A 24,397-nucleotide genomic window follows, 5' to 3' on the forward strand; every position below is an offset into this window, starting at 1 on the left:
CAGTTTCCAGGTAGAAACGGCCGGCCCAAGGAAAAGGAAGATTTCTACCTCTAATTCCCTTGCCCCCACGCCCCCCGCTGCAATGGTTGAAAGCCCAGGCTTCCAGGTCCCCTAGTCTATCTCCTAAAGGACAGATAGGGGATTTGTTTCTCATAATTTTTTGTAAATCCTATAAAGAACACAGGGTAAAATTTTCTGCAGTACTTATGTTCTCTGTATTTACACAACCTTTTACACGTTGTACAATATGTGCGTATGTATAATATGGGATGTAGTTTTATTATTTATGAAATGGGAACGTGTTATGTGCAGACAATAATGTTATGCTTTCTTTCTTTTTTTCTTTTCCAAATATGAAATATATAATGATTAAATTACAAATATGTGCTCAGGCTCTCTCTGACTCTCGTTTTAGTAGTGTTTTATTTAAATATACTACTCTTGGTCTCTAACAGTCATAAATACGGATGTATTTATTTGGGCAAGAGAACGCGTGTTCATGTTGTTGTTGGTTTGGTTTATATTACTTCGCTTTTCTGCCATATTTGGTTATCGCGAAAATAAGGATTGAGTGATGATATAATGAAATTGTTGAATGGACCTCATATGAACAATCCAGGCCAGGATTCGAACCCGTGATGATGTGCATTCTTGTCCTATGTATTGCAGTGAATAATGAAATAATTTGGAATTAAAAATGTATCTCAGAACTCGAAAAGTCAAATATCATTGAAGAAACTACAAAAAAGTGTGTTGTGTTTTGTTACCTGTCACCAAATGAACCAAGCGTGCGGGAGTGGTTATCACAGCGCACTACGACACCAGGAGTTCCGGGTTCGAACCCCGACCCGGGCATGGGCGTTCCCTGAGCTCGTCGCTTCATCAATTTCATCGTATCATCTTCGCAATTAACCAAATGTGACAAAAAAGCGACGCTAATTAAGAAAAATGAAATCAAATCATTGATTGATTTCTCAATTTGGTTTATTTTACTTCGCTTTTCCGCCACCTTTGGTACGACAAAATTGATGAAAGGACACACACACAAACAATACAAATGGTCAATCCGAGATTCGAACCCAGGATCTCTGGCTTAGAGTCAAATCAAATAGTTATTTATTTTCGAATGTGGGTGGGAGTTACGTGTACTTTTTTCTAGTACTCATTCATAATTTTGCAATATTTTCCTGTTACTGATATTCTTCTTTTTTGTAGGAATACTGGTCCTAAAGGGAGGAGGGGTGTGACCCACACCAACCTCCCCTATTGAGCATGACACTGACTGCTACCCCAAGTGTCGACGTCACCGCACGTCACTGGACGCTACCACTGTGCCATCGGGAGGCCCACAAAATTAAAGAGCAATGGAGATAATGCATCTCCTTGTTTTAACCTATCATGAATTGTAAATTTGTCAGACACATTAATACCCACACAAATTTTACTTTCTGTTTCACTGGTGCATACTTTTATCATTCTAACAAGCTTCTTAGGTATTCCAAACTCGACTAATATATTATATAATTTATCTCTTTTGACCGAATCATATGCTTTTTTTGAAATTTCAAGTGTCTGTCTGATGTGAAAATTTTGATCTGTAGTTGATCTGTTACGTTTAAATCCACATTGATAATCACCTATAATTTCATTAGCATATGGGGTTAGTCTTGTTAAAAGAATGTTAGATAATATTTTATATGTTGTTGAGAGTAGAGAAATCCATGGTAATTATTGCAGTTCATTTTATCACCTTTTTTAAACACAGGAACAATTATGGATTCTTTCCACTGTTGAGGAAGGAATTTCTTCTTTATTCCATATTACACAAATTAATTTATGAATTTGACATATTAACGAATTTCCACCATATTTAATTAACTCAGCTGGTATTAAATAAATGCCAGGTGCTTTGTTATTCTTTAGCCTTTTAATAGCATCTTTAACTTCAGTCAGGTTAGGTTCTGGAACTAAAGGTTCTGCTGTGTGTACTTCATTTACTTCTGATTTATCTCCTACATGAACATTTAAAAGTCATTAAAGTAGTTCTTCCATCTATTTAGAATATCGCTTGGGTCAGCTAGAAAATCACTGTCTTTATCTTTTATCAAGTTTACTCTAGGTTCCCACCCCTTTCTAAATTCATTTACACCTTTATATAAATCTTGATATTTTTGTTTTTGCTGTTTGTTTCAATTTTGTTAATTATGCTTTTCAAGTAATCTCTTTTTTTTTTACTTCTAAACATGCGGTTAACTTCTCACTTTATTCTATTATAATTGCTTAGATTTGTATCATCAGAGTTATTTAACCACCTAAGTCTAGCCTGATTTCTTATTGCTATTAGATTATGACATTCATTATCAAACCATGGCTTACTTTTTCTTGGTTTATGGTATCCTATACTTTCTTTAGCTGCTGATTCTATTGCATTCATTTATATTTTCATCATCATTTAAATCCTGCAAAACATCAAAGCTATTTGACAGTTTAGTTTGGTAATCTTTCTTAATTCTTTCATCAGCAAATTTTCCTGTATTAAATTTTATAACTTTTAGATTTTCTTGCTTATGATTTATCACTGCGAGTCCTTCTCTTAATTTAGCAACTACTAAATAATGGTCACTGGCACAGTCAGCACCTCTATGTGTATGAACGTCAATTATACTAGTATGCCTTTTCTTATCAATGAGAATATGATCTATCTGATTGTGAGTTTTACCATCTGGAGAAGACCAGGTATATTTATGGATACCTTTGTGTTTGAAAGTGGTACTTTTCACAATTAAATTCTTTGAGGTTGCAAAAGTAATCAATCTTATACCATTGTCATTACTTAATTCATGAAGACTTTCTTTTCCAATCGTGGGTTTAAATGTCTCTTCTTTAACAATCTGTGCATTACAGTCACCTAACAGAATTTTCATATCATACTGAGAAAATTTATCAAAGACCTGTTCTAACTCTGCATAAAAATCATCTTTAGTATTATCATCTTTATCTTCCGTTGGCCACCTACCCTGTAAAACTACATATGATTTCCTATCATTAGAAAATTCTACTGTTTTAAGAGCAGAGATAATTCTATTGTTTATGAAAAAGCCTGTTCCAAAATTATGATTTTCAGTACCACCATAGAAAAAAGTATAATTTTTGTTTTACAACTCCCTTCTCCTGGCCACCTAACTTCCTGGACAGCTACTACATCTAATTTATACTTAACTATCTCATTAACTGTACACTGAAATTTCCCAGGCTGGTAAAGGCTCAGAACATTCTAGGTACCTAATTTAATATCCTTATTCCTAATGTAGATCTTGTCCTTAGTCCAGGGACCTCCCAAAGTAGTCCCCACCCGGAGATCCGAATATGGGACTTTTTTACCTCCGGAATATTTTACCTTGGGAACATCCATGGCCTCATATTGCTGTTTCTTGACATGTCTTTTTACATTGCAGAGTTGTCAGCTCTACACCTAACCCCCAATATGAATGGAGGACCGCACCTGTCATTGGTCAGCGGATCCCTCGGATCTAGCTGGGAGGATCACATTGTAGTCCACCAACCATACCCCACTTCTGCAGATTGTGGGACACTCATAGAGCCATGACAGGACAGCTCTGTAAATCCCAACAGAGCAAAATGTTGACCATTTCACTCTGTTGGTTGACTAACTGCAGTGAACAAGTCACTGGGCGATGAGGTCGTCACATCCCTACGCCTATCCCTACACTAAATCCTACTTTTTTTATTCCAAGCTCATACATGATTGATTTGCTTTATTTTACTTCGCTTTTGTGCCACTTTTGGCTAATTTGCAAAGATGGGGGTGACTGATGATATGATGAATGGACACTCACGAACATCCAAGCCCAGGCCAGGATTTGAACCTGGGACCCCTGGAATCATGCACGATGTGCTACCACTCCGCTATGGGGACCAGTAAGCTCATACATAAGAAGGTTCGTTCAATTATTTCTTTAGTGCATACTCAGTGTATATAAGATATGAAATTTATATATGACCTGAGGAAATACATTGATTAATTGATTTGGTGTTCTAAGTTCACATTATACACAGTAAGGCTAATTGGGACTGGACCTACAGTTTGAAATGGGTTTGGAACCACTATGTGCCTCCACAGGGTATCAAACCCAGGATCCCTTGATTACAAGGCGACAACACTGGGGAAATACATTGTAAGCACTATACAATATAATGCACAAGAACAATGCAGTACATAAACAAGAAATTTTACTAATAAACCTTGTTTCTAATTTCCTAATGTAAAAGGGAACATTGTATGATGCATGAATTATGCAAAGATTATTACTCACCAGAAGGAAGTACATCTCTTCTTGGTCTACCCAGTCTTGTTCATTCAAAAAGGTCATTTTTGACATTTTAATTTTCACCCCCTCTCACCCCCTACCCCAATAGGTAGGGACATTGAATTTTCGCGATGCGCGAAATTGCAAAATGTGAAAAAAAGATACAATTTGGAACATTCTGCACGTAACTACACCCCCAATGATGAAATATGCACGAGTTTTATTTGCGAAGTAATGCGAAATGTGTGCTTTTCCACGAAATGAACCCTTTGTCATGAAATATCACGAATATTTCCGTGAAATATCATCAAATTAAGTAGAAAACACGCAAAAACCGGCAATCGAGGTTGTGCGCGCAAACTGTCGATTTGTAACGAAACGTTTGCCTAAAGTTTCCTACCACTTGCAGCTGAAGAATGTTTTATTTTCGATCACATCAGGAAGATGCTGCAAATTGGGATTTCCCATGCACATAATCTCAGTTCGAAAACTTCGCTCGCTGTCAAGCTGCATTCGTTTCTCCCCCCGAATGTCTACTCAACTTCCAGTTTCATTGAACTTGCTGGCTTTTTTTGCCCCTGCACTATGACCTCTAAATACTAAGCCTTGTCTAGCAAGAAAAATAAACTATCCTTGCCCCAACCAATCGCTGCTACTGGCAATTACAGTTGAAATCTAAGTACTTGTGTATGTGTACAGTATATAAAAATGAAGTAGTTTATCAATTTATAGCTCTTTTGTATGTTGTTTCCTCTCATGATGAAAACGTGTGTGCCAATTTAATTTTTTTCCACCACTGGTATATACCGCTGATCTAACATTTTATTTACTGCTCTCCTCAGTTTTTATTTACCATAAATTTGTCTCCCTACTGATAGGTGACGAACTTGGAGTTGAACGGCATTGGGAGTGTCACTATTCATCTTAGCGACCCCAAAAACTATGGATTCCACACTATTATTGGTCATTTTTGATTATTTTTACATGTCAAACCCTTCCCACCCCTACCCCTAGGGGTGCCAGTGGTATCTTACCCCCACAGTATTTCTTTCCAGATTGCAAATGATGTGTGTACGAAGTTTGGTTGAAATTGCTCCAGGTGTTCGAGAGTTATGCCGGAACAAAAAGTGTCTCAATATGCAATTTCTTTTTCAAAGCGAAAGTTACTGTAGTTATCTGGTGACACACATTAATTACAGATCATTTAGCTTCTTCATGGAACAGTCACAATCTTATATATAAGATCAGTTTAATGTTGATTATCAGTACTTGGTTGGTATCTGCAAAAATTTCATATTGGTCATCTACACCAAATCTCATTATGCAGCAAATAAATACTGCTAATTCAGCAAAAAAGATAATGAAAATAAAATTTGGGAACTAATTCATACCCGGCAGATCAGGCAAATCCAAAGGCACATCAATTTGGGGAACTTCCCCTAGACCAGGTGAATAAAAGTAGTTTTCTCCTGTTTGTCGATCCAACTGTTCTCTTTGGGATATTGACAAAGGAGCCGCTTCCATGTGCTTCCCCTCTTCTTCCTCGAGGGCTTGGCGAGTTTTTGTTATTGCACCCAGTGGATCCAGCATAACATATCGCTTATATCTGTAACCAAAGTATTATTTTAACAAGATTTAAATAATAAATTTAATAGTAACATGCATTTACTCACAATGTTATTTGTTGTCAACAGGAAAGAGGTCAGGGGGTATATTTTTCAAGCATGTGAGCATAATTTCAAAACTATCTGTGCAATCACATTTGCCCAAGATATGAATTCATTGCAATCATTTCACTGTTTGGCATAGAGAAATCTCAGGTCTCTACGAAGTAGCATCTTAAACTCCTGACTTGTACAAGATCTCATCTGAACCTCCTTGCTGCCTGAATCGCAGGTTTCACATAAGTTCCAGAATATCTGAACTCCATAAGATTTTCAGCCAGTGCCAATACATTGGTATCAACTAAATCTTACATTTTATACATTACACTATCCTGTGGCTTGCATTGGGTATATGAGACAACATTGCTCTTGTCTTTACAGTTACAGCTGTATTTACTGCTAGACCATGGAGGACAACTAGTCATAGATAATGTTAAGGGTTGACCATCATAATTGGCTTGATAACAGATATCAATCAACATGAGGACCCCAAAGATATCATGTCAAAGTTATAACAATATTTTAAAATGAAGCAGAGGAATGGACCACGTATTTGCAATTGCTGTGTCAGAAAATTGTCCCATCCCCAATCTCTGATAAATTCTGTTGGCATTGGTATATACAATTATTGAAATTCACGAATTTTATATCATAATAAGATAAATGAAAGTCAACGTACTTACATACATAATTTTATTCTCTCCTCATTCAACATTTTGAGGAACTTCAAAGAGTATATGTTTAAAACATTGAGATTAAAAAGTGGAGGAAGAGTAACACAGGTCAAAAAGGGAAAGAAGTTAATACCATGTGTTAAGTATGTTCACTTTTATTATTTTACTATAATACTCAAAGGTGGCAATGTGAACTTTGAAGGAATTTTATACCTCTACAGCTTGTTAAACAATTCCACACATTTCACATTAAGAAACTCAAACTTAGGATAATAATAATTGAGGGCTCGGGTGTAAAACATGGTAAGTGACATTTTGGTCATTTTTGAGTTACAAAGTAAAATGTGCCTTCCTTCAATTCTCGAATGAAATTGCCATGGCATATAATTTGCATTAGACTCAGTGAAGCCTTCTTAAATTGGTAAACCCAACACAAAAACAATTTATCTACAGTATGGCTTCTAATAACCTTTTTCCTTAATGAACTCAGAAATTACCAAAATATCACTTACCATGTTTTACACCAGAGCCCTTCAATTAACAAACGTTTAACTTTGAAGTTGCTAATAAATATAACATTGAAACACGTGGATTTTGAATGTATACTTACGGATTCTCTGAAGTGTTAAATAGCAATAATGAATTAATTGATTCAATGTTACTTGGCAAACTTCCTAGTCCCTCTTCTGGCGCAATTTCCAGACTTTTTCGGAGTTTAGTGCTGACCTTAACATGGTAAAACTGCAGCTTCTCCTGTGGAAAAAGGCAGATTAAAATTTTACATCATGTCTGTTATACGAGGGTCACTATTTATATTTTGAGCCTAACAATGAAAAAACAGGAATTTGGCATTGAAAACTGCTTTATTGTTTTTCGAAGTATTCTCCTTTATGGTCAATACACTTTTGCATTCGTTCGAACCATTTGTCAAAGCAGTTTTTCCAATCTTCTTGAGACACCTCCATAATATGGTTTTTGAACGCATCAACGGTGTTGACGAAAATCGTTGTCCACGCAATTTATTCTTGACATTCGGGAACAAGAAGAATTCATTGGGTGCCTAATCAGGACTGTACGGCAGATGACCCATCAATTCGATTTTTTGACTGTTCGTAAAGTCGGTTGTTAGACGAGATGTGTGACAGCTGGCATTGTCTTGATGAAGAATGATCCGACGGCGTTTGTTTGTTTTCCGTATTTGACCGAAGACCTCTGGCAAACAAATTGTTGTGTACCATTCAGAGTTGACCATTCTACGTTCCTCTAAAGGCACAGTTGCCACATGACCAGTTTTCCCAAAAAAACAGGCAACCATTTGTTTCGATGTGCTTCGAGCGTGAACAACTTTTGTTGGATTGGGTTCATCTTGAAACACCCATACAGTCGACTGCTGTTTACGTTCCAGCTCATATGCATATATCCATGATTCGTCACCTGTTACAATCTTATATACGTCTTTTGAAGCACCACGATTGTATTTATTGAGCATTTGTTTGCACCAATTGACACGAGCCATCTTTTTGAGTTTTTGTCAAATTGTGTGGGATCCAACGAGAACATACCTTTCTAACAGCTAAATGAGCATGTAATATTTTATATATGCTGGTGGAACTAATGCCTATGGTTGCTGCAATCTCACAGTATGTCACATGACGATCTTGCAGTATTAGGTTTTGCACAGCATCAATGTTTTCTTGAACAACAACTGATTTTGGACGACCTTCGCGAATCTTGTCGGTGAGCGAATGGCGGCCACGATTAAATTCGTTATACCAGCGTTTCACAGTGGCAAAGGATGGGGCTTGATCGCCAAATGTAGAAGTAAGTTGATCGATGCACTCTTGTCTTGATAATCCACGTCGAAAATCATAAAAATCATCGCATGTACACGAGTTAATTCCATTTTATTGTTGTCGCGCAATCTCCAAGGCAACATAAACAACACAAATCAAGCTATTGACAAAACATTTGAAGTACGTTATGGTCAATAATGCCAGACGATTCCGTGCAAACGTCAAATCGCGCCTAACTTCAATCAGTGTTGCCAAGACTCAAAATATAAATAGTGACCCTCGTATGATGATCATTGCAAATTACAGTGTTTTAATATTCTGATTACCTCACCAGTAAATTGACTAATAATTTAAATAAACAATCTGTTAGGTTCAAATGGTAAAGCAAATAGAATATTTACATTTTGAACAACTTCAAATTTTCTTTATGTATGTATATACAGGGTGTTTCTAAAGGTTGTTTACAACGCTCGGGAGGTGATTCCTCACACGAAAACGAGCAAAAAGTGCGAGTTTCATTTTTACGACTGAGGCTTCGTTTCCGAGATAGGAACCTCGCAAAAGGTGACAAAGTGAACGTCACACCTAACTGGGATGAATACTATCACAGATAGAGAGGCGGTTCCAAGGGAATCATTAAGGAATCGTACGTTCTCAGTCCGGAAGTCACTATGAAAAGTTCACTGCACGCATGCGCAATGGAGTCCTCAAAGGAATTGGGGATTTCCAGCAAGAACAATGCATGGAAAAGGTATGTAACGCAGCAAGAAGGACCGTGACAATGAGAAATGCGTTAAAGACAAAACATCCCCACCTCAAACATCAAAACATGAGCACGGAACACAAAATCTGAAAAGTTGAGCACGGTTGCATACCCCAATTACACTCGAGGAATGAACGAATCATGTCATGTGGCATACGAGAGACACATTACTCCACCAGGAGGAGGGAAAGAAAAACACAATATCAGATGATTGCGACAACGTGTATTTTTACATGCGACAAATAAGTAATATCCCCCCCCCCCCACACACACACAACAAACAACAAATGCTACAATGTCTTACGCACAGACAGTGCGTGTCACTGTACACCAACTGAAGATGTCACTTTCACCACACAAAGGGGGTGGGGAGCAATACCAAGAGTGTTCGCACGCGATCATTGTGATGTAAAAGAGACCAGTTTTGGAAGCACTGTGCAGGCAAGTCTGGCTCTCGTAGTCTACGTTTGACCTTCATGACTGCTGTACTCGCGAGAGGAGCTCGAAGGGTTGGTTCTCTCCGGCAGTCGTCCCAATCATGTTGCAGGTGCTGGGATATGATCAGCAGTTCGCTCTAGGTTGTCATACACATTGAAGAGTACTAGTATGTTGTATTGAAAGAAGTTGACGTGGGGGAGTGGGCAAGTCAAGTATCGCAACAATTGGTCTGTGGTGTTCGTACGGTGATACGACCAATTTGTGCAGTGTGCCAGTGTTAAACAAAAATGATACTTTGCAGTTCCAGCTCCCTATTACGACCCAGCAGCTAGCAGACATGCATCTCATGTATGGGGAGGCACGTGGTAATAGCAGTGAGGCAAGGCATCTTTATGGAGAACGCTTTCCACATAGACATTTACCGTTTCAGGCTTTCTTTCAGGTAGTGGACAGTCGACTGCGTGAAACAGGGTCAGTGTTACCAACGCGGCAAGAAGTTGGAAGATGCCGAAGTGTATGCACACATCAGTTTGCAGAAGATGTGTTAACAGTGGTCGCAGAACATCCTGGCACCAGTACGCGCGTACTTGCTCGAGCACGAAACACGTCTCATGTGAATGTTTGGCGAGTGTTGTCAGAGGAAGGAATGCATCCTTTTAAACTGCAGAAAGTACAAGAACTGTTACCTCGTGACTTTCGCCCTCGTATGGAGTTTTGCCAATGGTTGTTGCATCAGCTGGACACAAACCCTCACTTCGGGGCAAAGGTATTGTGGACAGATGAAGCCATTTTCACCAGGATGGATGTTTTCAATAGTAGAAACAGGCATGTCTGGGACTTTGACAACCCACATGCACTTTTTGTGGCCCATCACCAGCACAGGTTTTCAGTGAATGTGTGGTGTGGGATAGTACACGATCATTTAATTGGACCATACATTCGCCCTGTTCGCCTGAATGGTCGCACGTATCATGCATATCTTAGTGAGGTTCTGCCTGAACTGTTGGAGACCGTATCTTTGGCACTGCGGCAAGAAGTGTGGTACCAACACAATGGGGCACCAGCTCATTTCGATCGTAATGTACGACATTTCCTGCATGACGTGTTTTGCAATAGGTTCATTGGTAGGGATGAGTTTGTGCCTTGACCACCGATGTCGCCAGATCTCAACCCTCTACATTTTTTCTTCTGGGGAGAAATGAAAACCCATGTATACGACACACCTGTCACATCAGCTGAGGACCTCGTTGCTCGCATCAACATCACCACCGCGATGGTAGCAGATATACACCTGGCTTGTTTGCTCATACTCGACAATACATGATTCGTCGAAGTCATCTCTGCGTAGAAGTGAACGGCAGACATTTTGAAAACCGTCTGTGATTATCGCCTTCGGCAAATCCCAGTGAGAACACTCTTGGTATTGTTCCCCACCCCCTTTGTGTGGTGAAAGTGACATCTTCAGTTGGTGTACAGTGACACACACTGTCTGTGCGTAAGACATTGTAGCATTTGTTGTTTGTTGTGTGTGTGTGTGGGGGGGGGGATATTACGTAGTTGTCGCGTGTAAAAATACAAGTTGTCGCAATCATCTGATATTGTGTTTTTCTTTCCCTCCTCCTGGTGGAGTAATGTGTCGCTCGTATGCCACATGACATGATTCGTTCATTCCTCGCGTGTAACTGGAGTATGCAACCGTGCTCAACTTTTCGGATTTTGTGTTCCGTGCTCATGTTTTGATGTTTGAGGTCGGGATGCGTTGTCTTTAGCGCATTTCTCATTGTCACGGTCCTTCTTGCTGTGTTACATACCCTTTCCATGCACTGTTCTTGCTGGAAATCCCCAATTCCTTTGAGGACTCCATTGCGCATGCGTGCAGTAAACTTTTCATAGTGACTTCCGGACTGAGAACGTACGATTCCTTAATGATTCCCTTGGAACCGCCTCTCTATCTGTGATAGTATTCATCCCAGTTAGGTGTGATGTTCACTTTGTCACCTTTTGCGAGGCTCCTATCTCGGAAACGAAGCCTCAGTCGTAAAAATGAAACTCACACTTTATGCTTGTTTTCATGTGAGGAATCACCTGCCAAGCGTTGTAAACGACCTTTAGAAACACCCTGTATATAATGTATATATATACAATTATAGCTGAGCAAATACCACTTTGACCAATGGCAATACTATTACCGATTCCCACCAATATTGAAGCCTAAAAATTGAAAAAAAATAATGAGAGTTTTTTGCTTTAGACAAATCAAGAATTACAACAGAATATTAAAATACAAATACAAGACCTGATTTTTTTTATACAGGCTGCACTCATGCTCACATGCTTTGCAGGACCCATGTTCACATACTCACTAACAATTGTAGTAATACTTACCTGAAGTACTTTTCCTTCGAGAGGTGGATGCTTTGTTTTAATTTTAGCTGACTTATGCTCAAACTGCATAGAACTGTTAACATCAAAGAGGGATCTGTAGTCTTTATGTACCTCGGTGGCTGGATATTTGGCACTAGAGAATACCTGAAATGTATTTAACAAGATAAGTGTATTGTAAATGATAGAATTGTGGAATCTTGTTACAGACTAGTTTGGAGAAATTTTTGATCAGTATAGAGTGGGGCTTGGATTTTGTTTTTCAGGGGATTTGATCAAAAACTCTACAAGCAGAAAATGTAAATTTGGTAAAATTTTATAACATGATAACTCTCTTGAGGATGGGATGTATAATGTGACAAAATGTAAAAATAAGGTTCCACCGCAAGAAACCAATGTGCCATTTTCAGACAATAATTACATGATAACAATTAATCATCCTTAATTTATAGATTTTATTTACACAAATGCAAAGTTGTTATGTGATGAAACTGATTATTTTTGGAACTGATGCCAACATTTAACTGATTGCGATGTATGTTATAATAGAAAACTAGTGCAATTTTCAGCATCCCAAAAACAAAAAGTTACAATAAATTTATCTTGTGGGTTACAAATATTCTCACAGAGATTTTGTAATGGTACAGAAGTAGCACTATACATATATGAATGAGATTTGAAAGCACATTTCTTAGGTTTATCCTTACAGGGGAATGATACAACACTGTATTGCGTTAAACATGTGAAACATTACGACACTAATCATTTAACCTCTTGCATCCCGAGCATCTCGATCGAGATCCTACATGTAAGCCCTTGCATCCCGAGCATCTCCATCAAGATCCTCTAGCATGCTCGTAGTTTTTACATTATAATGTCGCTATTTTTGGCTGGGTTTGCGATTTTCTTCATTTACATTATTGTTAACACATTCTGCACTGTAAAGACTCTTGCACGCCTTGTTCTTCCATAAAAGGTAAGGGGGGGGGGGGGTGGTAGGAAAATTGAGGCTTCCTTTGAAACTAAGTCAGTGGTGCATAGACATGTTTGGGGGTACAAGTCGTGTTCTATTGCTCGTATGATAATAGTGCAATTATTTTCTTGTTCCAGACATGCCAGCGATCATTTCCATGTGTATTTTGACAATGTTCTGTACTTTGTTGTCCAGGGGTGGAGGGGGGAAGGGGCATTTTTCTTCAGAATTTTTTTAATTTTCCTGTTCCTCCCCTCCCCCCGCATCCATATATACACTCAATGTGCATAAATTGTATGTAGTCCGAATCTGTGGTTCATTCCGCATATAACGGTACTTGATTCGTCTGTCTAAGGCAATTAGCTTCGGACCTACAGTAGTTTCAAGGTAATTACTCATTTTGCTGAATGGCTCAGCGGCACAGACATATCGTTTTGGGGTTACAAGTCATGTTCTATTGATCATATGATAATAGCACAATTATTTTCTAAGACTCCAGCGATTATTTCCATGTGAATTGTTACAATGTCTTGTACTTTTTGTCAGGGTGGGGGGGCAAACCCCCCATTTTTTCTTCAAAAATTTTGGAATTTTCAGTCCCCCAACCTCCCTCCATATACATGCCAAATGTGCATACATTTTATATAGTCCAAATCTATGGTTAATTCAGAGTAAAACGATATATCATTTGTCTGTCTATGGTAATTAGCATCCAATCTACAGTCATTTTTATAAAACTCTGCATTTTGCTGAAAATCGTCTCGGGCAGCAAGAGGGTTACATGTGAAAGAGGCTCGAGTGGCTAAAGGTTAATTCTCTCTGTCAATTTTCACATCTGTCCAATTGGAGATACACGTAGGCCATCCTTCCAGAGCCAAATAAGCACCAGAAGTACACATTCTCTTAAAGAATTTTGAATTACATCCTAGAACACACCCTCAAGAAAATTGCCTTTGGTACTTGCACTTCTACGTGTATTTTATGATGGATAGTATCTTGTAAGATGACATTTGTATGCCTATTTGAGTTTTTAAGTCCACTTTATGCACAGAAAGGCTAATCAGGACTGGACATACAGTTTATAGTGAGATCTGAACCACTCTGCCATGTGCCTCCACTGGGTATCAAACCCGGAATCTCTTGATTACAAGGCAATGACATCATCGAGGAGGCCCGATATAAGCCAAGACACACATGCACTAAAAGTTTCAACCTGAACATTTTAATGATAAATATCTTCATTCCCTGTCCCATCATCCCAACAAGGTAACTGCATAAATTAGTTGATGCATGATTTAAGAATTACAGTCCCAGCCTGGACATGGATATTCCCTTGTGACTGTCCTTTCATCAATTTTATATCATTATCAATCATCCTCACTATCACAGTTGATCAAAAGTGGAATGAAACTACAAACTAATACCAGTAACAATATGGTTTAGTCTGGCTTTAACTTCATCATATAAAATACAGAAACAATGATAAAATTTAATTTCATGTTCTAGAGCATCATCTATTTGTGTTCTTCAACTCAGCTGAGAGTATCGGGTCATTCCTCATCAAATCAACGCAAAAAACAACTTTGTGTAAAATTTCAAAGAGATCTGATGATTGGATAAGGAGAAAAGAAATAAAATGTAAGCAAGGGTATCTTGTATCGAGGGTCTCAAGAGTGACAGACAACACTGATTTGATGACATTTCAAAGTGCTGTTAAATGAAAACCATTTGAGTTAGAGTGAAAAAGATTTAGAGGATTTCTTTCAACCATACAGGAAGGGTGTATACCAAATTTCATCGAAATCGGAGGTGGTGGGTGTCATGACCTCGTTGAAATGGCGTGGAATAACCCTATCTTTAATTAAATAATTGATCATTAAATGAAAATGGTTTTGTACAGACATAAGCAAGTTTTACAATGATAATCTACAAAAAAATAAAAAAATGCCTTACTTTGGTGGCTTTATTACTTCCTGTTAGTTTGTTTACTTTGGCCTTTGCTAATGCTGTTCTCTGTTGGACGTTCTGTAACCTATCTTTATTTTCTGATATCCGTGTTCCAATTCTTCCAAATATATCCTTCACAACTTGGTCCAAATAGTCAAGGGCATCTGCAATTTGAAGTATAGTTTCTTCTTGTCTTAGATCTTGCTGAATTACCGGAACTTCATACATTTGATGACCCATGTCTGTTTTCTGCAAACTGTACCTGAAAGTAACAGTTATAAAAATAAAACAGTACATATAAAACATTAGATTCAACAGACAGGAAGATAGACTCTCTATGGTACACATATTTCAGGAATGCGAAATTTGAATGAATATATAATTCAGTTACATTTATATCACCAAATATAACATACTATTGCATTACCTAAACACACACAAAATAAAAGTTTCTATAATTCACAGTCTGGCTAATATATACTGTGCCTTCATTAAGTTATGGTGCTGCTAGAATGCAGCCAGCCCATGTAGTGGGCAAGCTAGCGCTTGTCATCAAATATGAAAAAAATGTACACATCAGACATTATCATGTCTGTTCAGATATATTGAGGGTATTGCAAGTCAACCTAGTGATAACTATACCCACCAAAATATTGAATTATGTAAAACATCTAGGAATGAACAATAAGACTTTTAACCCCACTCCCTCCTCACACACACATACATAATTGAAAATTTTTCCACCTGCTTAGTTTAGTACAGAAAAAAAGTAAACATTCAGATATCTTCTTGATGAATTAAATGATCGTAATATTCTAAAGTTCAATATTTGATGATAAGTTGATAGACAATTATCCTCTCTATATCCTATTCACAAAAACTAATCCATTGTATCTTAGAGTAATTACTGTGGTTCTGTTATTGCAACCTAAGTGCAAGAGAAGATACCAGTAGAAAAATCAGAACCGAGTATGGAGTGCACCAAACCTAAAGAGAAGAGATAAGTTTGTTAGGTGGGTGAATCATCTCAGATCAAACATAACTCTTGCTTTTCTGCCTTTTTGGCTCATTGTTCTGATGAAGATGTGTGATGATATGATGAAATTGATGAAGGGACCGACATGAAGAACATCCATACCCAGGCTGGGATTTGAACATGGGAACTCGTCATCACCTTCTAATCAAGGAGTCCCGGGTTTGATACCCGGATGAGGCACAGAGTGGTTCGGATACCACTTTAAACTGTAGGTCTAGTCCCGATTAGCTTTACTGTGCATAAAGTGGACTTAAAAAACCAAATAAACCAACCAACCAACATGGGAACTTTAGTGACAAGATCCAAAGTTGACCACTTAGTGCATTTGGCCATCAAGTCAGCAGGGACAAGAATCAAATTGATGATCCTGCAGAATAGAGGATAGGATATTGTGAAAATGTTTCTTGATAATCCACCTGCCTGATTACATGTGAACCTTCTATTTCTGGCCTGGGTGTGTGTGTGTTCTTTGCAAGTGTCCCTTCATCAACTTTATCACTCTTCCTAATCATCGCAATTAGTTAAATGTGGCAGAAAAGTGATGTTAAATAACAAAAGTCAATCAAAGGTTTAGTTGTTGCACTTGAAACAGCCATACTGTTGTCACAAGCCACAGGCATCATGGCAGATGGACACATTGGACATGAAATTGTAGGTTTTTTTTTCTCCTAGAATACCCAGACTCACTGCAGAGGTATTCACCTAATGGAGGGTGACCCTCATGAAGGCACACCTCACTACCACCCTCTGGAAGACTGGTGAGGGAGGTTGATTTTAAAATTAACACTACTGGTTTTGATTTTTTGTCATATAAAAAAAATCACTTTGCAAACAAGGTCTTGGCAATATAATCAAGGATTTTTACAGAATAAAGATTTTTTTTATTTATTGAAATTTCTAGTACATCAGAAGTCATTTTAAACCAGAAAGAAATAATAATAAAACATTAAAACAAAAACAAAACAGTACCAAGATAAACAGCTCATTTTCATTATAGTATTACTTATGAACAATTTTTTTGTAGGTTGGTGATAAAAAATGAATACGAGCTGAAAATATCTATTTGGTTTGAGATGTTGTTAAACTGATTAGGTAGCTATGGAATAAGGAAAGTTGTATAATGAGGATGTAGGAGTTGCAGTGTGGAAAGTTTCCTTGCTCTGTGTTTTATGTCCTGGCACTCCGAGGGAGAGTTTGTAAAGTGGGATGCTACATCTCAAGCTTTCATTTATGACCTTATGTAGAAATTTCATATCTGCAATGTATCTACGTGATTCAGGGGTATGAGTACAGTAGAGCGTCGATTATCCGAAGTAATTGGGGGACATGGGTGTTCGGAAAACTGGTTTGTTCGGATAATCGAACTGTACATGTTTATTTGCCAAAAAGAAATACTGTACAGTAAATTTATTCATAAAAACAGGCATCTCTTTAAGTATTACAAAGTAACGTACAAAGGCAACTTTAGTAGGAATATATAGTATGTGGTACAGTTTCATCTAGATCTGTGTTAGTGGCGAGCTTCATAGTTTTACGGCTTGTTGATCCATCAGTAGAATCAAGCATAGCTATAAAATTTGCTATGCTCGTCTTTTGTTTTTTTATATCCGTAATTGTCGACTTCCCCACCTTGTACTCATTGGATAAAGTGGTTGCAGATTCACCTTCTTCTAACCTTTTAATAATCTCGTACTTGTCCCTCATAGAAAGGACAACACGTTTACGTTTAAGCATTTTGTATCGTCAAGTTCACTTCTTCACGCAGCAGCACACAAGTGGTCGTAACAGAGAACAGAAGGTTACTGTTTGCACCGTGAGAAGCTCTTCTTGGGGGCGCGCAATCCTTCAAACTGCGCGGAGCGGCACGCCTCAACTCTAAGCTGGTGCAGCTGTTGCTGTGAACAGCTTTGATACTGCGGCTACTTCTACAGCCAGTGCCAAACCGACAGAAGTGTGCTGATTGTTGAAACACAGCGACTGGCGGCTTGGCCGGTCAGCAGCGCCTTATGAAGGCCCCATTAGAAGCAATGTTCCGCCAGCGGTGGCTCAGTGCGGCGACTACTGTGGGAAACTTGGTTTGGGAGTGAGGGGGATGATGGACGGTAGGGTGGGAGAGTAACAGGTGCGAGCGAGTACACAGTTCGGTTAAGCGGTCGTTCGGTTGACCAACGTTCGGATAATCGACGCTCTACTGTATATAAATTTTTGAGATACCTCTTGGTGGTTTGAGAATGGACAGCCATGTTCCAGATGGGTGAAGAGTATTCTAGAATGTGGGACACAAATGTTTCTAGTAAATTGAAAGTGCTTTCAGGTTATTAATTTCTGTGAATCTGTACAACAGGCCTAGAATACATATTGCCTTTTTGTGATGGCTGAGATGTTATTATCGAATGTACGAGGATACCAAGATCTCAGTTTTGTGATTCTTTTGTTAGAGGGAGGTCAGTAAGTGTATGATTACATCAATAATGTTTTGTTTCAAAGAAATTGTTATGTATGAGCATTTAAAAGTGTTTGTGGGCAGTTTCCATTGTTTACACCATTGAGAGAATTTTGGAGAAGGTATGTGTCTGATGACTGTTTTATTTCTTATAATTTTGCAATTGTCAGCAAACATTAGATTTGTGCTTGAGATAGGGAACTGAAGAGATGTGAAAGAGCATCCAGATATGAGACAAATAATATAGGGCACACCAGATATAACAGGAAGCCAGTTAGAATGAGTTCCAGAAAGTATAACATGTTGTCTGTTTCTTAGATAGTAATTTATTTTTAACATATCCAGTGATGTTAAATCTACTAGCCAATTTATGCAATAAGTATCAAAAGCTCTGGACTGACTATGATTAGTTATGGGATTTATAGCATAGGATTGTATAGAAGACAGATTGGTAAGGCATGAGGAATTTGGGAGAAAGCCATGTTGTGCTGAGTATGCAAGGGGATGTGAATTTCAGAATTTTTACAGATAATAGCAAGCATAGATAGCAGAGAAATGGGCTTGTAACATGTAGTATCTTTTGCATTGCCAGATTTTAAAATAGGAATGATATTCGCTTCCATCATAGAGTGGGAAAGCAGCCTTCAGAGTGCATAACATAACAAGAGTAGCAGCTAGTGAGTGAGCTGTTTTTTGAAGTAAAATAGTAGGAATATTGTCTGGTCCAGATGCTTGGTGAAAAGGATAAGAGGACAGGAAGTGTCCATGAGAGAATTGAATTTGTTAACTCAACTGCAACCGATTTAGCAGTGGCGTAGTGTTATAGTATGCCCATACGCCCAGCGTTCCCAGATTTAAAATTTCGAAAATGCTTAAATGCTGTGATTATAAAGTAAAACATGACTAATTTCATAAATGTTTGACCTTCATGGCATTATAATAGCTATTTTTCGCGATCCGCTTGCAACGCTCCACTCTCAACACTCGTTCTAGCATCTCTTTTCAATGCCTTTCCAGGCCGGACGCCGAGCAGGTTCGGCGTACAGGATTCTATATTCCTTGCTGCCTTTCTGGAGGGAAAGCTTCGATTTCTACAGCATGGGCGTAAATGCTCTCTCATACGCCAGCGTACGGTACAGAGCAGAGAGGTCTACCGTGATTGGTTCATGTGACCCTTCCTGCCTTCTGAACCAGACGACAGCGGTAGAATTCCTACCCGGTTCTTTGCTCTTCACGCTCATGCAACTCGTGCTGTGTGATTCTATAATACGCAATATTGACTGACATAACTTTACCAATCTCAAAGTAAAAAACAATCTGCATTGTATAATTTATCGCACGAACAGCGATGTGCATTAGAAACTAAAAGATCAACACAGTTTTTGTCAAGTAAGTTGGTGAAGTCCTCGTGGTAGAAATTCAGCCTGTGGCTGCTCTACCACTTAACCCGCAAAACTATTAATTTTTTTATTGTATTTTTTCGTTATTATCTAACTACTTAATATTGTGTCAATGGAAATGTTTAGCATTCGTTTGAAAACTCTTAACATCGAATGGTCTCTGGACAAAATTATTTTAAAATGTTTATCAGCATTCTCAAGATGTAATAAACAGTGGTCTGAATTACTAATCGCCACTGTTACGTCAGTAGAGTGTACGATATTTGGATCATCCACTCTGCTTTGCACAGTGCGCCAAGACGACAGAGGTCCCTTGTTCGAATCCCGGCGTGAGCACGGATGTTCTTTGTCAGTGTCCCTTCATCAATTTCATCACTCATATTCATATCCGCAATTAACCAAAAGTGGTAGAAAAGCGAAATAAATAAACCAAATCAATCAGTAGTTGGATCATCCACAACAATGACGTCTACTGTTGTGCAGAGGTACTTATGATTCAGGTAGGTTTTTAATGACTTGCGTCATGCAGATAGGTATTAAAAAAGTATAAAACACCAGAGTTCAAAACATTTGTGGCATAGTGAGGCATCTAATTTTCTAGCTAAAACCATAGAAAAGTTAGGTTTTCTATGCTAAAACATGCATTAAAAAAATCAGTCGTGCAACAGCCCATGAAGGGCCTAGGCATACCTACCGACTGCCAGTCTCCCTCCCACGCTTTCCTTCGTCACCTCTAAGCGTAGAGATCTTCAACAAGTATTGGAATAGTCGGGGGGTCAGCCCGACGTATCCCCAGCCGTTATAGTAGGTCTGAAAACCCAGCTGACTTCAGGCAAATAAACAATACCTGTGGCGACTAATACCATAAGTAAATTATTAAGCAAGAAAGGGCCGACCCTTCCTTCGGACTTGGCGTTCCCACCCGAAATGTCCATGCTACGCCACTGGTATTTAGTGCAGCCATGGTGGTCTAGTCAGTAGGGTGTCTGACTGCCATGTGGGAGACCCAGGTTTGATTCCCAGGGTGGGTAATCTAAGGGTGGAAATTTTCCTGCCTTGTCCCTGCAGCTCCAGCCTCAAATCAATGGGTACCTGGGGGAAAACTCAGGGGGGGGGGGGGGTAAAGGTGGCTAGAGCATGGTGCTGATCACATCATAAATAAATAAAATGGATGAGATTGAGAATGTGTGGGGCCCTACCCCCACATCCCCTAAATGTGCCTTCATGACATGGTGCTACATGCACCTTACCTTACTGCAACCTAGTATTTAGGGATTATTTACACATCAAAACATTCACTTTTACGACACATGTGACTCAATGCCTGATGGGAACTTCAAGCCAAGGTCTTTGGAAGAAAAATGCCCAATTCTTCCTACTACAAACTTCAGATTTTCAGTTGGGGGCTTCAAAATTTCATTTGCCAGGGTTTGAAGGATAAGGGAGTTCTGAGAAATATTACACTCTTCCACCTCTACTGACCATTCTCTAAACAGTTCAAAATTCCAACAGTTGAGGAAAGATGAACACATGGCCTTGCACTGGGGCTGGGACATGTGTATTTACTTACTGGGTAGGTAAACAAAAATGTGGGTAACAACATGTGCCTACAATTTCAATGACCTACTCCAAAAGTAGGTATTTATTACCAATTGCACATATAATGCTTGAAATTAATACTTCAATTACTTGTGATGATTTGGATATTGCAAGTCTGTCTATACTATGCCACATAGACCAAAGGGAAACAAATCAGAGACTAAGTTTTACCATGCAACAATTCTGGTGATTGGATTGAGGCAGTCATTCCCATTCTTTTGATGTAATTTATGTGTGTCTCATGACAAGACTGGATTTCTAAGCACTACAAACTGCATATGTACATACATATATTAGGGATGTGACAAAAAGCCAATTACCAATGTATGAATACTGGCCAAAATCAGCATTGATAAAAATTCTATATTTAAACCAATACCAATACTCTCACAATTCTTATTTTATAATGTTTTGTAATGATGATACATCATCACTGCAATCATTCCCACTACCTCTGACAGATCATTCCTAGACAACCTCCACACCACCTCCAAACAACAAGCCCTCTTAGACTTCCTCAACAATCATGACATCAAAATCCTTCCAGCTGACAAAGGGTCCACCACATTGTCTTCAATTCTCATAATTACCTGACTGAAGCCACTCATCAGCTGGCAGACTCCTCCACCCACAAAACAATCACTCCTGACCTACCACACCTCAGCAAGATTCCAGATTTCATCCACACTTGAGTTCCTCTTGAAAACATGACAGCATTTACACTCACTCCAGACAACCCCTGCACCCCCCACACTTTACCTACTGCCCAAAATTCACAAATCTGGTAACCCAGGCAGATCCATCATGTTCAGTTACAACTTGTCCACCTAAAGAATTTCAGTCTTTTTTTACTTCCACCTCCAACTTCTTGTGAAAGTTCTGCCTCCTACCTTTGTGAAACCAACAACTTCCTTCCACCAGTGTCTCAAAACACCATACTTGCTACCACTGATGTTACTTCTGTATACACCATCATAGCTTTCACTCCATTGAACAGCAGACCACAACCCCACAATCGTAGCACTAATTTCCTGACCTACCGTTACTCACATGCAACCTGGCAACTGTACAGAACGAACACTCAATTCTGTTTCCACTATCTTTTTTTTTTAACGTTTGAACATGTGGTTTGCGGTGGTGAAAATTTAAAAATTTTCCAGTGTCTGGTGCATGTTTCTTGTTTCCATATAGCCCGACCCTGTGGCCGAGTGGTTAGCACATCGTGCTGCGATGCCAAGGGTCCCGGGTTCGAATCCCGGTCGGGCTTGGTTGTTTGTGAATGTCCATTCATCAATTTCATCATTTCATCACTCATCCCCATCTTCGCAAATTAGCCAAGAGGCACAAAACGCGAAGTAAAATAAACTAAATCAATCAAACTAAAAATCAATTGTTTCCATATAAATGTACCTATATTCCGGAATATCATCTCAAATTTGCACAAAGCTATTGAGGCAAATTTCAATGTACAAATTTATAAAGAATTTATTTCTTATGCCCATGAAATGTTAAACCAACTTTTGCCACCAAAAAGGTTCTATTACTAGTACAGACAATGGCATGGGTTGTTGATGCAAGAATGCTGGAGATGAATACCAGAAGTAGGAAGAATGACTGCAAAATTGTTCCCTGGAATAGGCAAGTTTAGAGAGCCATTTGCAAATTCAGTGATGTAATTGACTGAATGATGCCTATGAAGGCAGAAGGTTCCAGAATACCCAGATGAAGTGTCAGTGTGTGTGTGGGAGGGGAAGGGGAAGTTAAGATAGTGGCCATAAAAACTAATTTCTATGTAGATGATGATGAAAATTATAATCATGTAGTAAATCTTGAGTCTGCAGCCAATTCCTCAACTTTCCTATTTTAACCTTTTTACCTTTCCCCCTTGTTTGGCCCTGGAAATGGGGCCAAAATATTGAAAGTATTTTCACAACAGGTACGATTGGTATATTTTTCTTATTGCAGCATGTGAACCAATACATGTGTGTTTTGTATCAAGAAAATGTGGCCTTCCATGAATATTGTTATCAATAATAGTAATTAGATGTAAGCGAGTTACTAACTTTTTCCGCGAAACTTACTTGTAGAAGTTCTAACCTTAAATGTGAATTGTTATCAAACCCATGAACACCTTTCTTACAAATAACCAACTTGTAATTCCAATGCATATTCAGTCAAATCTCTGTTGGAAGTGAATATATTGTTGCACAAATAATCCCTAAATACTGGATTTTAATGTGACTTAATGAATTCAATTCTCTGCACTGAGGTCAATTTTTTTATTGTTAAAATTCTTGTCAAATTTACAAACTTATTTTGTTTGCAAGCTGAAATCTCTGCAACAAAAATAGCTCTGCTTCACTCTGATAAATTCAAGCCTTGAAAAATCTACAAGAACTTTTGTCTGAAATGGTATCAGTGACTAGACTCTATCCTCTTGCTTCATTTTTCAGTGAAAGAATAAATTGCCTGAAAAAAATATTCAGAAATTTTCAGTTTCCTTGCGTAATCTTGAATCTGATAGAGATAGCAAAAAGCATCTTCCTTCCCTACATAACATTCCAATGTTGAAAGTGGCAAACATATTTCCTCCATTGTTATAAACAATTTTGAAATGCATATCTGTTCTTAAACCACACAAAGTTCAGACAAAATCAGTCTGTGACTACCAGGAACCAATAAGTAACTCTGTGAGCTCCCCTCTTCTGTGTTATAAGATGATTGGTTAGATTCTCATCTGTTGATCTCTAACTTTCCTGCAACTGAAAACACCTAAATAAACCATGTTACTTGTTTCTTACCTACCTTACTTCTCTTCTTGAGGTTCATTGCACCCCATACTCAGTCCTGGCTCATCCAGGGTTCTCTTTTACATGAAAATGCACTTAAGTTGCAACAAAAGCAGCAAGAGTATATAATAATAATGAGAGACAAAGGATTATTTTTATGAAAGGATA

The 24,397-nt window shown here is 38.4% G+C and overlaps 1 protein-coding gene across 1 annotated transcript in view; it reads right to left on the reverse strand.

The window, feature by feature from the left end:
* The window catches only part of wash (WASH complex subunit washout), a 51,687-nt gene that overhangs the window by 15,052 nt on the left and 12,238 nt on the right, over positions 1-24,397 (reverse strand). Inside the window, exons 3-6 of the mRNA XM_083118053.1 lie at positions 14,969-15,224; positions 12,046-12,189; positions 7,277-7,419; positions 5,720-5,934 (exon numbers count right to left, since the gene is read on the reverse strand). Of these exons, the coding sequence (XP_082974179.1) occupies positions 5,720-5,934; positions 7,277-7,419; positions 12,046-12,189; positions 14,969-15,202 (736 nt within the window). The 5' untranslated portion in view covers positions 15,203-15,224. The remainder of the gene's footprint in view (positions 1-5,719; positions 5,935-7,276; positions 7,420-12,045; positions 12,190-14,968; positions 15,225-24,397) is intronic.

The sequence above is a fragment of the Lepisma saccharinum genome, chromosome 2 (genome assembly GCF_977018435.1).
Source record: "Lepisma saccharinum chromosome 2, izLepSacc3.1, whole genome shotgun sequence".
Taxonomy (NCBI): Eukaryota; Metazoa; Arthropoda; class Insecta; order Zygentoma; family Lepismatidae; genus Lepisma; species Lepisma saccharinum.